This window comes from Equus asinus, chromosome X (assembly GCF_041296235.1).
Source record: "Equus asinus isolate D_3611 breed Donkey chromosome X, EquAss-T2T_v2, whole genome shotgun sequence".
NCBI classification, from domain to species: Eukaryota; Metazoa; Chordata; class Mammalia; order Perissodactyla; family Equidae; genus Equus; species Equus asinus.
The window spans coordinates 138,698,834-138,714,048 of record NC_091820.1 but is presented as its reverse complement, the minus strand read 5'-3'; the positions used below and the strand labels follow the sequence as shown (position 1 = coordinate 138,714,048).

At 56.8% G+C, this 15,215-nt stretch overlaps 1 protein-coding gene across 3 annotated transcripts; it reads left to right on the top strand.

Moving 5' to 3' along the window:
- Window positions 1–799: 799 nt before the first annotated feature.
- On the top strand, window positions 800–12,127 carry CCNQ (cyclin Q). 3 transcript variants are annotated; one of them, XM_070502404.1, is made up of 5 exons: window positions 800–1,030; window positions 3,528–3,711; window positions 5,226–5,358; window positions 7,387–7,614; window positions 11,580–12,127. In XM_070502404.1, exons 1-5 carry the CDS (start codon window positions 913–915, stop codon window positions 11,667–11,669), a joined length of 753 nt encoding a protein of 250 aa, XP_070358505.1. In that variant the 5' UTR covers window positions 800–912; the 3' UTR covers window positions 11,670–12,127. The 3 variants fall into 3 exon arrangements, with proteins under 3 accessions (XP_070358505.1, XP_070358506.1, XP_070358507.1); XM_070502405.1 differs by having other exon boundaries at window positions 801–1,030; window positions 11,640–12,127; XM_070502406.1 differs by lacking the exon at window positions 800–1,030 and adding an exon at window positions 1,654–2,483.
- Window positions 12,128–15,215: the final 3,088 nt, after the last annotated feature.

Genomic DNA, 15,215 nt, shown 5'->3' with positions numbered 1-15,215 from the left:
GACTTAAACAAAATGTGGGATGGCAGTGTGAACAGGATATTCAACAACCTTCATTCAGCAAACACTTATTAAGCTCCTACTGTGTACCAGCCTGGAAAGGCGAGCAGAAACCAGATTCCCAAGGGACGCAGGGCCGCTGGAAAACCCAGAGACCAATACCCTTCATGCCCTCATTCTGTGCACAGCGTTTCCTTCGGGGCGCTCGGGCAGACCTGGATTCGGGTTTTATGAATTCTGACACGGAATCACACGCCTTCTGTCGGGAGCCGAGACGCCTCAGCTTGAGCTTTCGTACGCGCCCCTCGCCCAGGGCTTGGCAGACGCCGCCAACTGCCCCCGTCCTAAACTACGCTGGGCCACCAGTCTGGAGCGACACCTCGCTGGGACCGCAGGGACTTGCAGCTCAAGCGCCCGGAGGTGCCCTCGCGCCCCAGCCCCAGTCCCGAGACCTCGCTGAACCCTCGCGGAGTGGCCCGGCCGGTTGCGCCCAGGGTGCTGCGCGTGACCTCCGGGGTCGGCGGAATGGCCCCGGGGCCGGAGCGCGAGGTTCCCTCGGGCGGGGCGGCGGGCGGCGTCCCGGGAGGAGGCCGGAGGCGTCCAGGGGCGGGGCGGGCCACGCAAACCGCCCGGCAACGTCGGCCTCTGCGTCTGCGCCTGCGCATTGGGCCGGGCCCACCCCGTGCGCGCAGCCGCGCGCTCACCCGAGGGAGGGAGGGGGAGGAGGGGGAGGGGGAGGAGGGGGAGGGGAGGGGAGGGGAGGGGAGGGGAGGGGCGGGCCGGCCGGGGGGCGGGGGCCGGCGGGGCGGGGCGGGGCGGGGCTGCCGCACCCGCCGCGAGGACCCCCGGAGCCGGCAGCGGCGCTCTGGGGGCGCTGCTCCTTCGGGGGGGCGGCCGGGCCGCGGAGCCGGCCCCATGGAGGCCGTTGGCCCGCAGAGCTGTGCAGGAGGGGACGTGGCGCGGGGCGCCGAGGGGCGGCCGGCCCCCGAGGCGAGGGTGCACTTCCGAGTGACGAGGTTCATCATGGAGGCAGGTAACCCCGGCCGGGGAGAGGCGGGCCCCGCGCGGGCTGGACCGGCTGGCCGGGGCCGCCGAGCCGCGCTTTCCCCGACCCCGCCGTGGGAGGGCCGGGCCTCCGGGACGGCGACCCGCTCCCCGAAGAAGGCCCCACAGGACGCGGCGCGGGCGCGGCTGGGCGGAGGGAGAGGCCGCCGGCTCGAGCGGGGGCCCGGAGGGAGGCCCGGCCTCGCCGCCGCGCCCTGCGTCCCGGGCCGTGGGCTGCGGGCCGCCGCGGTCACTGCCACGGCGGGGCTGGCGCGCAGGCCCTGGCAGAGGGCTGCCGAGGCCGCGGCCCCGCTGGCAGGCGGCCACCCCTGTCTCCCAGCCTGCGGGGACACTGCGTGGCGTTCGGGCTCACGGAACCTCTCGGAGCCCGCCGTTGGTGAGGCTCGTGACCAGTCGTGCTGGGGAGGTCCCGTCGCCCCGAGCCCCGGGGCGGCTCGCGTTCGGAGGCCCGCCACGCTGTGCGCACTGGGGTCGGGCGCCCGGCTCTCCGGCTAGGCGAGGCAGCCTAGCGGATCCCGGTAGAAACATTGTTTCTCTGTCAATAGTATCTGGCTCGGCCGGCAGCCGCTTATTTCCGATCTTTGTTACTTTGTTACTCCGAGGCAGAGGGGTTTGGGTGAGTCTGCTTTCAAGTCAAGGTGGGCCGCGTCTGCGGAAATAGTGCAGGACCGTTAATCCCAGTGATTTGTACATTTAATTTCCAAGAAGAGTTGTGAAGTGTAGAAGGAAGGATGGCAGTGTCCCCTCGTATGCTGCCACCCATCTGCTCGGAGGGTCCGCGTAAACCAGGGAAACTAGTCGTCCTCTGAGGGAGGCTTTGCTGTGTAAAACGAGACCTGGAGGGCCACGTGCAGCTCTACGACCTTATCTGACATCTCTGAAAATGCGGTCCGTGCAGGAACTGTGTGTGTAACTGAAGTTTAAACCTTGAAACGCTAAAAGGTCTTTAGGTATCACTTTTAAAAGACTTGTTTACAAAGTGTATTGCATATACCCTCGCCTTCTGCGCCAAGCTAAATACTAGTCCTCTCAGGATCTTCCCATCCTAATCCCTGGGATCTGTGGCTCTTACCTCATGTAGCAAAAGAGATTAAGTATCTTAATATGGGGGAACTCTCCTCGATGATCTGGTGGGCCCGATGTAGTCACACCATCCTAAGAGAGAGGCCGGAGGAGTGACAGGCAGAGGAGAAGTCTGGGTGGTGAGGGAAGCAGAGGTGGAAGCTGCTGCACCACTGGCTTTAAGATGGAGGGAGGGGCCACGAGCCAAAGACTGCAGGCATCTCTAGAAGCAGGAAAAGGCAAGGGAACAGGTGCTCCCCTGGAGCCTCCAGAAGAACCAGCCCTGCTGACACCTTGAGCCTAGGCTCCTAAGACTCATTTTGGACTTCTGACCACCAGGATTGTAAGAGAAGATAAAGGTGTGTTGTTTGAAGCCACTGAGTTTACGAAAGTCTGTTCGAGCAGCCCTAGGGAACTAATGTACCTTCTTAGGTGGCGGATGTTGAGTGGAATCCTAAAGATTGTTGGTTGCTTGTTCTCCACCTTCTTCTTTCAGCCTATTGGAGGTCATGTAAACTTCGCTTGCTAACCTGGCCACTGTGAATCTGTTTTGGTTCTGTGACCCGATGCAGTGCTTTCCTTAGCTGCTGTCTGGGGCTGGGGGCGGAGGATGGGCTTTAACTCCCAAATCACACCACCGAGCTCTGGTTCTTTGAGTTCTGTCCCCTTTTCAGCATGGCAGGCTTCCTCCCTGGTGCCTGGCTGTGGCCATGGGCTCTACTTTTCTCCTGCTCTGCCCTGGGTTGCCTTTGGCGGTCACCATGCTAGCTTTTCCTGCTTTTTCTAATCTATGGACTAGGAAATCATTGCTGAGCATAATCTTGACCTGTAGCATCAGGACTGTGGTGTCTGATGCTCAGAGGCCTTTGTTCCCTCTTGTCATCTTGGGAGGATTTTGGTTAGGTGAGCTGCAGGGGCAGGGGCAACCTCTAGTTAAATGTTTGCTAAGGCAGAAACAGACACACAGCAGTGTGTGGTCCTTTCCCAGATGTTGTGCAGAAGCCGATACGCCCAGTGCTAACTGAGCAGTAGTCTGAGCCTTCCCTCTCCTAGTATGGTCTGCACATCTGTAGCTAGAGCACGACCTGGGGCCTTGGTAGAAGTGTGGACTCTGCAGAGCCACTGAAGGAGGTGCTGCCTTTGAGCCCCCCCCTCCCCCCGCGCCCCCCCCCCCCCCCCGCCAGGGGCTGGTTAGTCCTTTAGAGTCTGAGAAGCCTGCCTCTAAACCCCTCCGTAGAGGACCCAGTGAAAGACCCACTGCCACTGCCAGCCAGGCTCCAAACTCTCGGTCCTGTCTGAGCAGGGATGCGCACCCTTGGGGCCCAGCACAGCGGCTCCCCTCACCCTTTCACAGTGGGGGAGCACTGGGTTTAAGTCCTCTCCTGCCTGCTTTCTCTCGGTAGGTGTCAAGCTCGGGATGCAGTCCATTCCCATCGCCACTGCTTGTACCATTTATCATAAGTTCTTCTGCGAGATCAACCTGGATGCCTATGACCCCTACTTGGTTGCCATGTCTTCCCTTTACTTGGCTGGCAAAGTGGAGGAGCAGCATCTGCGTACTCGTGACATCATCAACGTGTCCAACAGGTAACAGCTTCTGGGCGTCTACCCCGATGGGAGGGCAGAGAAGGGTCCCACTGGGCCTGCCCTCCAGACTCTAGTAGTCAAGCTCGGAAGGAAGCACCTGAGTGGCCTTGAACCAGGCCGGAAGCACTAGCAGCAAAGGCGAGAACGAGCCTGGTGGCAGAAGCCCAGGGGCGTCTGTGGGAGAGAAGCTTGGGCCAGAGGGAGTGTGGAGGGGGGTGGGTAAGAGAGGGTCACTGGGGTGGGTGGGAGCACAGCTAGAGCAGAGGGGGCTTGGAAAGGTGTATCAAAGAAGATTCATCTGGAATCTTGGACAGGACAGATGGAATCAGTTGGGTTCTGTGGGCCCTGCAGGTCAGCCTGCCATGCAGGAGAGGGTGTAGAGCCAGCTGGGCAATCGTCTTATTTAAATGCTGTGAGAAACTGAGTCAGAGTTGGTAAGGAGTGTCTCTCACCCTGGTGTGTGCACAGTTGTCTGTGTGCAGCAGCCCTGGGCCCAAGCAGCCATGTTCCTGATGGGGAAGGACATGGAGGCTCAGCCAGCCAGGCAGTCTGTGCCAGGCCTAGGAGAAAGTTCCTGACTAACGGCACGTCATAGCCTTTTAAGGAGCTCTAATCATTAGGAAAGAAAACTATTTTGGCTTCTTCTCTTTTAATCAACAGATAACGGATGAAGCACTCCCCACCCCCTAAGCGTGACAGGTCCATGGTGTACAGTGAAAGACTAAGAGAAAAACAGAAGAGAGGCCTAAGGGTGGGCAGCTGGGGTCCCCCCGTAATTGCTGGGTCTCCAGCAGGAAGGCTGCAGAAGGGGAGATTGTGTGGATCGGTAATGAGATGTGGGCACCCGGCTGGGGTTCTGTGGGGAAACTGGAAGGCGAGTAAGGAGCTAGGAAGGCTGAGTCATCGGCAGAGGATTTCGATCACTTGAGTGTGAATCCTGTTCTCGTACATCTTGATGATCTTGGGTGGGTGGGAAGGTTGTGGATATATCTGGTGTAAATAAGGACAGAAAGATTTGGAACGAAGGAAAGACAATCTGCGAAACGTGAAGCTGAAATACATTTACTCTTTTGGATACATCATCCCCACGATATGTTTAGATCCCCTCCTTGAGCCCAGAGTGAGTGCCCTGGGCATTGCCACCCCAGGTGATGAAGACTGTCCTGCTGCCAGGCTGACTGTAACGGGAAGCATGACCAACCCGGCGTGCCAGAACTTCTGGTTCTCCTGGAGCAATTGCGGAGAGCCCATCTTTACACTGGACATCTTGCTGAGTGATATGGGGCAGCCCAGTGGGGCTAGAACTAGAAGCTGGCATCTTTCTTCTGTTGGTTTTGGTTTTTATCCTGAACACTATACGTGTGGACAAAGAGGGACTTACACAGAGGGAGAAGGGCCCGATGTTAGTCTGTGGCCAGAGGACACTGGGGTTTGTATCTGGGCATCGTGGGACTTACGGGACTCTTCCTCAGGGCCCCTCTCTGGTCGCCTTAAGCATGGTCGTTTCTCCGCAGGTGCCTTCACCCAGGCAGCGAGCCCTTGGAGCTGGACTCCCACTTTTGGGCGCTCCGGGACAGCATCGTGCAGTGTGAGCTCCTCGTGCTGAGAGTTCTGCGTTTCCAAGTCTCGTTCCAGCACCCACACAAGGTGCGTGCTGGGGAATTGACAACTGTGTCTTCAGGCACAAGCCTCTGTTTTTCATCCTGAAAGTGTACCCCTCTAACCCCCATGAGCACATGGGCTCCTGACTGCTCCTGGTGCGGGGCTTGGGCGCCCTCTCCTGGCCTGCTGCGGGCTTCCCTCAGGCAGTTCTGATTTCAGCATCTGCCTTTTCGGCTCGCCTGGCTGTGGCCACAAGCTGGAGTCTGAGCGACCCTCTGAAGCAGTTCCTGTGACTGGTATAGTCTGTGTGCTCAGTGAGCCGCAGGGGAACAGGGCTGGTTTCCTGACCTTCCCGAGTCCCTGTCACCAAGAGTTGGTGCTCTGCCTCGGAGCTCGCATGCAGCTCCACTGTGCTTAGAAACCCCGCACAAAGCCAAGTTGCTCGAGCTCAGTAGCACACTTTAACTGCTAGGAACATAAGGGCCCAACAGAAGAACTGTTTCCAGCAGCAGCAAAGGGACACGTGAAACCCTTGGATGTCATCCTTTGGGGGCCCCAGGCCCCTGTGCAGGCAGCCTGGAAGGGTGGCCTGCAGAGAGAGCGGGGGGAGGGTGTGTGTGTGTGTGTGTGTGTCACATCTGGCTCTGTGCCAAGATTTTGTTTCTTTTTCATTGAAATTTTCATTGAGGTGATTGTCGACTTACAAGCAGTCAGAGGAAATAACAGAGATCACATTTGATATGGAGCCTTTGCCCAGTCTCCCCAAATGGAAACATTCTGTAAAACTTGAATACAATGGAACAGGCAGGGTGTTGGCATGGATGCAGTCCCCCTGGTTCGGGTGGTTACTTGGTTGTGTGCTGTGCCTGGGAGGTGCTATGCAGTTGTATCACGTGTGTATCTTTTTGTATCCACCACCACAGTGAAGATACAGAATAACTCCCTCACCTCAGCGGTCCTTCATGTTGCCTGTTTTATAGTCTTACTCCCATCCTTCTAAACGCCTTCCTAAATCCCTGAAACCCCTGGTGGAGATTTCGAAACCCTTGTGTTTTCGGTCGGCAAGATGGTTGACAAACACCCAAGGGGAAGGCAGGAGTCGCCCTGGCTCTGCCGGGGGCAGTCACGGCACTGAGTCTGGGGAGGAACAGTGCTCAGCTGGCCTCGGGGACTGTTGGGCTGGAGAGCGGGGCTCCTCATGGCCAGGAGTCCGGCAGCTCTCCCTTTGCTCTGGGTTAGGATGGGCTGGAAAGCAGCCAAAGAACCGCTGCCTCCTCCAGGCTGGAGTCCCAGGTCCATGTGTTCGGGCCACTCGTGTGGGCTCAGCAGTGTGTTCAGTAGAGTGTGAGTTTTGGGCAAAGCAGCTGCCTTCCCGGAGCGGGAGCTGGCAGACGGCTGAGCTGGAAGGTCGTGAAGAGTTGTCAGCCGAGGACGGCACTGCTGGGGAACGCAGTCCCCGGTCTCTAGTCCTGAAGGCAGGCATCCTGTGACCACTGGCCCCAGCCTCGGGCTGGGTGCAAGGGCACACTGTTCTGTTCTGCAGATAAGGCTGCTGTTTCTGGAGCTTTTCTTTGAGTCGGGCAAGGGGATGAGCAGAATGATTTCCGATGGTGGCCAGAGCAGGGCCACGTGATGGAAAAGGATTGAGGTGGGGGTGGCCATCCAGAATGGCCCAGGCAGGTTTCAGGAGCTGGGCCTGGAGGATGAGAGTGGGTGGGCACGTGGGGACTGGAGTGGGCATGAGATGATTTCAGGTGGAGGCAGCAGTACGTGCCATGGCCCTGAGGTGGAGCGCGCCTGGTGCCTTCAAACACAGCGGGAGGGTGAGGTGAGGGCGAGGCAGGGCTTGGAGGCCAGTGGAAGGCACTGGGGCTTTTTCCTAAGTGACACAGGGAGCTGTTGGAGCGTGTGAACAGGGAAGTGACTCGATCCCATCTGTGTTTTGTACACATTGAGACAGCTGAGGGGAGAGTGGCTGGCGGGTGGAGGGGCCACCGTGCCTCGCAGTGAGGAGGCAGGCAACCGGGGGCCTGAGCCCCGAAGGCCAACTGGCTGACTGGCATGTCTTTGCAGTACCTGCTCCACTACCTGATTTCCCTCAAGAACTGGCTGAATCGTTACAGCTGGCAGCGGACCCCCGTCTCCGTCACTGCCTGGGCCCTGCTGCGGGACAGCTACCACGGGGGGCTGTGCCTCCGGTTCCGGGCTCAGCACATAGCCGTGGCAGTGCTCCACCTGGCCCTGCAGGCCTATGGGGTCGAGGTGCCCGCCGAGGCTGAGGCCGAGAAGCCATGGTGGCAGGTGAGGTGACTGCTCAGTGCACTGGCGTGTGTCCCCCTTTCCATTGCCTAAGGACTTTCGGAAGTTCCTGTACCTGGTGTTCGTGTTTCTTTGTGGTAATTATCCACAAAGAAAGATGTGGGCTACTTGGGGATGTAGAAGCTTGCAGATGCCCTGTCACAATAGTCTAAGGCAGAACTTGTTCCCCTTGGCATTGTGGACACTGTGGCCGGATCAGTGTCTGTGCCGGGCCATCCTGGGCACTGTGGGATGCTGAGCAGCATTGCTGGCCTCCACCCATCAGATGCCAGGAGCACCCTCTCCACCAGTGATGACAGCCAAAATGTCTCCACACATTGCCAAATGTCCTGGGGTGGGGTCGCCTCCAGTTGAGAACCACTGAGCTCAGCCAAGCACTTTTATTGGCTTGAGTGCGAGCTTGTTGCAGATCAGAGGTTAATAAACCTGGCTTCACATCAGAACAAGTACAGTCTTGCACTGCATCATGACGTGTCGGTCAGTGACAGGCTGCTTACACGACGATGGTCCCATGAGATTAGCACCATGTAGCCTAGGTGTGTAGTGGGCTGTACCATCTAGGTTTGTGTAAATGCACTCTGTGATGTTCACACAATGACAAAATCGCCTAACGATGCATTTCTCAGAACGTGTCCCCGTCGTTAAGTGACGCAGGACTGTGTAACGGGTGCTCTAAAAACATGGAGGCCGATGGACAGGTAGACAGGTGATAGCTATAGATAGATGCTGGATAGATCGGTAGGGGGTGGATGGGGGGATGGACGGATAGATGGGTGGATAGAGAGATGAGACTGATGAGTGATTGATGGATTCCCCGGCCTCCTCCAGACCTACTGAATCCAAAGCGTAGTTTGTAGAGAGCCAGTTGAGATCTGTCTGTCGGAAGGGCGTTGCTCAAGGACTTCTGCAGTCCTGTCCGATTTTCCCTGAGCAGTCCCCCTGCTTCTCAAAATAATGGAATTTAGGGATCATTTTCTGTTTTTCCTTTCCCATGCTTGGAGTTTGCTCTTCCTTTCTCATAACACCTTATTGTCTGGCCTTGTCCTAGAATGAGCTTCTACGTAAGCTGACTTTGAGATTACTGAAGGTTTCTCCTTTTTGTGCCCCACCCCTCTCCTCAAACCCACAGTGGCCAGAAATCTAAAATGTGTCACCTGTTTCCTGAACTGAGGTGCCCCCTTGGTGCCTTCCTGGGCCCACACCTGCCCACCCCCCCACCCCCCCCCCCCCGCTTGCCCCACATGGTGCCTCACCCTTTCCTGATGCTCCCTCTCCCTGGCCTGCTTGCCCTCCCTGGGAGACCACAGCGTTTCCTCCTCTTTGCTTTGCTGTCCTTTATTGCCTGTCTCATCCCCCACACAGCAGACTAAGCGCAGAGACAGGGTCTTGTCTGCTTCATCACCTGCCCCTGTCTGGTGCCTGGACCGGACACACAATCGGTGCTCACGTGTCTTTGAACAAACGCATCTGCAGCCCCCATCTCAGGGCAGACGCAACCCCCTGGGAGCAGTGTTGGGGTGAAAGGGCCTCTGTGTGGACAGAAAGGATTGTTCCATACTGGGGCTTCTTGGGGACTTCTAGATCATGTGACTGCAGTGTCCCTGCTCTGTTGGAATCTGGTGGTGGCAGAAGGGGCTCCCCACTGCGCAGCCCTGCTCTCTGAGGGCATCTGGTGGGCATGGTGGCCCCTGTTCCTCGGCTGCTTGCATCTGTGATGTCGTGCTTTGTTCCCCATCGTCCGTCGCGGCTCTCCCCCATGTGTCTGCCTTTCTGCCCTCCTTTCTCTTCACTGGGTGGCACTGCGCCGCCGCTGCTTCCTGCTTTCGGCCTCCTGACAGAAGAGCGTCGGCAAGCAGCGATGCCATGGGCCAGTTTTCTGGGCAACACAGACTTACCTGGTAATTGCTAAAACTTGGAAGAAGTGGCCCCTTTTGGAGTAGCACACTCATATTCACCCAGCTCTTCACCTTTTCTGGAAGGCTCTGGGCTGCGTGCACCAGGAGTGTCCAGAATCCTGGCAGCCTTTGGGCTTGAGAGGTGCTCCGGCCAGCTGCCTTGCGATGAGTGGCTCCCGATGGCACCCCTGCCTGCCCAGCCCTGGGACGCTTATGTGTGATTTGCGAAACCCTCTTCCTCCTCGCATGCTCTCGGCCGCCACTCCCTGCAGCAACCGCCTCTCTGTTGTCGCTTGTCTGCTGTGGGCTGGGGCTTTGCCGTGCTCGTCAGGAGACTTGGCAGAGCTTGTTGTGTTTCCCTGCCAGAAGCCTGCCTGCACGCAAGCGCGCTAGCGGCAGGGCCAGCCTTTGTGCCAAGCTGGGTTGGGCCTCTGGGTGGACGAGGCGCTGACTCTAAAGCAGTAGCGCGTGTCAGAGTTTCCCTCCTTTTTAGAGCTGAATACTATTCCATGGGATGGATGGACCACATTGTGTTTGTCTATTTCTCCATAAATGGACACTTGGGTTGCTTCCACCTTTTGGCCGTGGACTACTTTGTATTTTTAATGGTCATTTCTCAGCTTGGGGTCTCTAGGAGCACACAGATAGTGGAACCTGATGAACAAACCCATATTTCTGAAATATTTCTTTTCCACCTAGAGTCCAGGGTGAGTCAGCCAATCTTCCTGAGCTCTGGCTCAGGGTTTGCAGGTCACTGTCTCCCACCTAAGGTGGTCGCCTGTGGAGGGTCCTAGCTTTCTTTGAGGGCTGTGGACATGGAAGGGATGGACTCAAGTCCAGTTTTTGCCCTGGCTCAGCCCAAGGCCTTGACCCTTGTGGTACCTTGGTTCCCCAGGCAGCAACCCCTGGGCCCAAAGGGGCTACGGCATCCAATCGAGGGATCCTTGTTTTGTTTTTTACTTCCCATGTGGTCAGGGGACCCCAAGAGCAGCCTCAGGCCTGATGCTTCACTAGGAGGACTCTCAGAACTCAGAAAAGCCATTGTCCTCGTGGTTATGGTTGTTCTGGTTAATTACAGTGAAAGGATACAGGGTGAAACCAGCAAAGAGAAAAGGGGCGGTTGTAGGGCGGGTTCGGGAGAGACCAGGCAGGAGCTTCCAGGTCCCCTGCCAGTGGAGTTGGGCGGCAGCACAGTTTCTCCCAGCAATGACGTGTGACAACATGCATGGAGTACTGCCACCACGGAAGCTCCCCTGGAGCCATGGTGTCCAGGGACTTTACTGGGGCTGGGTCCTGTAGGCCTGGAGCGCCCGAGGGCCTGACCTCAGTTACTCAGTCTCTGTGCCCTGGAGGTCATGCTGCTGTGTGCGGCCCAAGGCCCCACCACAAATCACGCTGTCAGCATAGACTGCCTGGCAGGGCCCTTGGCCCGGGCAAACCAAGACCTTCTCATCAGGCAGGATGTGCCAGGGGCATAGAGGTCCCCTCTCAGGAGCCGGGGGTCAAGGCCAGACCTTCGTTGGGAATGTGCAGGGTTAGCCCCGTGCCCCTAGGGACTCACCTTAGAATTTTAAAGCTCTCCAGCGCGGTCAAGAGGTTGTCCGGTCCAGGCTGTAGAGCAGTCCCGGTGTTCCCCAGGGGAAAGCCTAGGGTGGGGTGGGGTCCAGGTGATCCACCCTGCCTATTTTTGGAAATGGACTCCCACCCCCTCCTCTCCCAAGATCCCCAGAGACCCTAGTATTGAGAGAGTCCTTGGGGAGGCAGGAACCGGTGCTCCAGGTCCAGCTCTGTCACCTACTCCCTGTGTAACCCAGGACAAGTCTCCTCTCCTATCTGAATTGGATGATCACCAAGGCTCTTCCGTCTGGAAGGTTCCCTGCTTTGTGGTCAGCCTTGGTAGGCTGGAACTGAACCGGCTTTGCAGAGAGCCAACATCGTTTCTGATAGCCAAGTCCGCGGGCTGGCCCCTGCAGTGTGAGTCTGTGCTTAGTGGGAGGCGCCTCGGTTAACGCAGAGGGAATCTAATCAGCCTGTTTTCCTTCTCCTTTCTAGGTGTTTAGTGACGACCTTACCAAGCCAATCATTGATAACATTGTGTCTGATCTCATTCAGATTTATACCATGGACACAGAGATCCCCTAAGGCCCTGGTCCAGGCCTCCCCAAAGAGAAGCCCGGACGCCCGGCTGCCTGGGGACGGCGCCACCACATCACCGTGACGCCCAGTCCCCAGAAGACCGGCTGGGAGGACAGGTTTTGTGCTGCTGGAGACGGGCTGGTGAAGGCGATGACATGCTGCCGCTTTGGTTCTCATGCTTTGACTGGCCCCGGCAGCAGTGGTCCAGACGCTGGCGGGGCCGCGCCTCCAGTGGTCAGGCCGGGAGTGCGCTGTGTGGGGCAGCCCCCAGCGTCCACGTCTGCTTTTGTCCTTTGAGAGGATACCGACTACAGTTGAGATGTGACGTCATGGGAAGGAAAATCAAAGAACAGATGGGACTGCACCCCTGGGGAGTTTTTAAAAGCCAGATTTAGAGAAAGTATGAATGTGCAACATAGATGGAATTTTATTTTGTGTAATAAAAGATGATACAAATCAACGGAGACACCCTGTCTTTGCTCTGTGGCCCCTTGTGCTCCTGAGGCATTCTTGGGGCAGGCCCTCCCTCTCTTCCTGAGGGTGTGCTGGCACAGTGTGTGCCCATGTCACGGCAGCGTCCCCTAAAAGAGCCCACGTGTCCTCACTCTCCCTCCACTGGGACGTTCACAGGGCTTGGCAATTGTCCTGCTTGGAGAGTGAGCATAAATTTTGGAAAGAGGAGTTAGGGGGTATCATTTGGGTTCAAAAAACCCAGATCTGACCAACATGTAACTAGAAAGTAATAGACGGGATGTTTTAAATGTCAAGACAGTGAGTCTAGATGGGGAGTCTAGAGAATCTTAGAGCTGTGGCACCCCGACTCCCACTCAAAAGGCCTTTCTTCAGGAGGGCCTGCTCTTGGGTGCCTCAGAGAAACAGAGCAGCTGGCTTGTTCCCCCTGGGAGCCCCCACTGGGCTCAACGCACACTGGCGGGACTGTTCTTCCACATGCGGCGGTGGGGGAGCCGGGGGACTGGCCAGGCACTTCCCTGAGTTTGGGAGGTTCTTCCCAGGGGATCATGGGCTCAGGAGACCGCCGTCATGCCTTCCAGCACCCACAGGAATGGAGGCTGCGGGTCCACCAGGGTGCTTCGGAGTGTTCATCCCTGCTTGGGGGCACAGGGAGGGGTCACACACTGGTGACAAGTGAGGAAGTGGGGCTTGCTTGAGTTTACGAAGTGACTGTGTTATTTGTCTTCAGGGCGAGGGGTCCGAGTAAATGTCTCCTTTTCTACTGTGTCCTTTTCACGTCTGTCCACCCAGCTCATTTGGGAGCCCTTTGAGGACAGGGTTGGCATCCAGGCCCAGGGCCAGCACTGGGGCTCTGAGCGTGGAGTGTGGAAGGTGAAGGGCCCAGCCGGCAGGCCTCCGAGGGCAGCTTCGGCTCTCTCGCTGGTCCTTTCTGCCTTCTGCTGTTTGAAGAGCACCTGACTGCCGTCATGCCCTTCCTTCCTGCAGGCCAGGCCCAGGCACCGCCCAGCCACCCCCGGCCTTGCCTGCCAGGTGTTGACTGGGCACTGCCTTTGGCCAGCGCTCATTGTGGATTTGAATGGAACTCAGAGACGGATGTGTCACTTTTGGATTCTCTGTCTTTGCCCCGACAAGATCACAGCTCCTATAGAAGCTTCCAATTCTTTGGATCTCCTCAGGTTCAGCCTCCAGCGAAGCAGCCGGCCCCACACACTTGACTTGAGGCAGTTTTCTTAGCCCTCAGAAAGCAGAATCCTGCTCTGGATGGGAGGGCTGCGTGGAGCGGGGGGCAGAACTCTCTGGAGAGCTCTCTCTGACTGCGCCTGGTCCAGTCTGCTCCCTCCCCGCCCCCGCCCCAGGACTTAGTGGAAAGAAGTGGGGGGATAGTTGGATAAAGCTCCCTAGGGAGTCCATGGGCATCCTGCCCCCAGCTAGAGCCACGGTACTGAGCCAGGGAAGCATGGCCCCAGAAAGCTCTGGGCTGCTGGGGCTCCCTGCAGTCTCTGGAGATTTTGTGGGTCTAGGTTTTCTTTCATGATGACCGAATATTAGGCAAGTTCCTTTCTCTCTATGGGACTCAGTTTCCCACTTGTAAATTGAGCAGGTTGGACCAAGTGATCTCAGACTGTGATCGCCGATTGTGTGCCTGTCACACTGCCCTGAGGACTTGCTGGGCCTGTCATCTGAGCACTTGTCACACAGGGCCCATCTGTGTGTCTTCCTGATGCAGCAGGGGTTGAAGCTCCATCTTCGGTGTGTGTTGTCATTGGAACAGAGATGAAGAAAAAGTATTGAGACATATGTGACACTGGGACTATGTGACATGGTCAGCCCTGCTTTGTAAGGACACTGAATTAGTCAGTGGTGCTAACGGTTTTGTTTGTTTTAGCTTCCTATTACTGAGGCTTTTGTAGAAAATAATGGAGATTAAACAAATACAACCTTCCATCTCCTTTATTTCAGGTTCAAAGAGGTCAGCAATGAGACACTGACATAAGATTTTCTAGAACCTGAAGCTTTCAGGAGCTTTTCAGTTCAGAGCACATCTTAATTACTGTAAAGTGATAAATGGCTGAGCCTTACTCGACCTGTCAATGGGTGGAAGGAGCTGTGATGGAGTGAATGATGTCCCCCAAAAGATGTGTCCACATCCTAACCCCTGGAACCTGGGCACGGGACCTTATTTGGAAGTAGGGTCTTTGCAGATGTCATCAAGGGAAGATGAGATCCTACAGGAGTAGGGTGGGCCCTAATCCAATATGACTGGTGTCCTTTTTTTTTTTTTGGTGAGGAAGATTGGCTCTCAGCTAACATCTCCTCAAACAACAACTTCCTCTATTTTGTAACAAAACATCTTCCTCTATTTTTACGTGGGACGCCACCACAGCATGGCTGATGAGCAGTGTGTAGATCCGTGCCAGGGATCTGAACCCATGAACCTCGGGCTGCCAAAGTGGAGCACGCAAACTTAACCACTATACCACCAGGCCAGCCCCAACTGGTGTCCTTTTAGGAAGAGGAGAAGAGACACAGAGACAGACAGGTGCGGAGGGAGAGTGCCATGTGAAGACACAGATGCACAGGGAGAAGCCATGTGATGAAGGAGGCAGAGACTGGAGTGATGTGTCTGCATGCCAAGGAACACCAACGCCTGCTGGCGACACCAGAAGCTGGGAGAGACAAGGAAGGATCCTCCCCTAGAGCCCTCGGGGGGATCAACCCTGCCAACCCCTGCCTCTCAGACTTCTGGCCTCCGGAACCGGGAGAGAAGACACATCTGTTGTTTGAAGCCCCCAGGCTGCAGGCATGCGCCCTTGCTCCTAGGCACCACGGCTGGGGAAGATGGCAGCCAGCTTTGTGCAGGGTGGGTGTTGTAGTGCTCCCTGGCCCCAAGCCATCGGGCTAAGTATTGATTTCTTCCCATGGGAACCTGTGTCATATTTGATAGCGGAAGTCAGTGGAAAAGAGAGTGCACAGACACAAATGAACGAGTCTTTCGGGGGAGCACAGTATCTCTTTATAAGGTACCAGCTATCTTGATAGGGCGTTTTGCCCGATCTAGACTTACTTAGCCTTATGGCT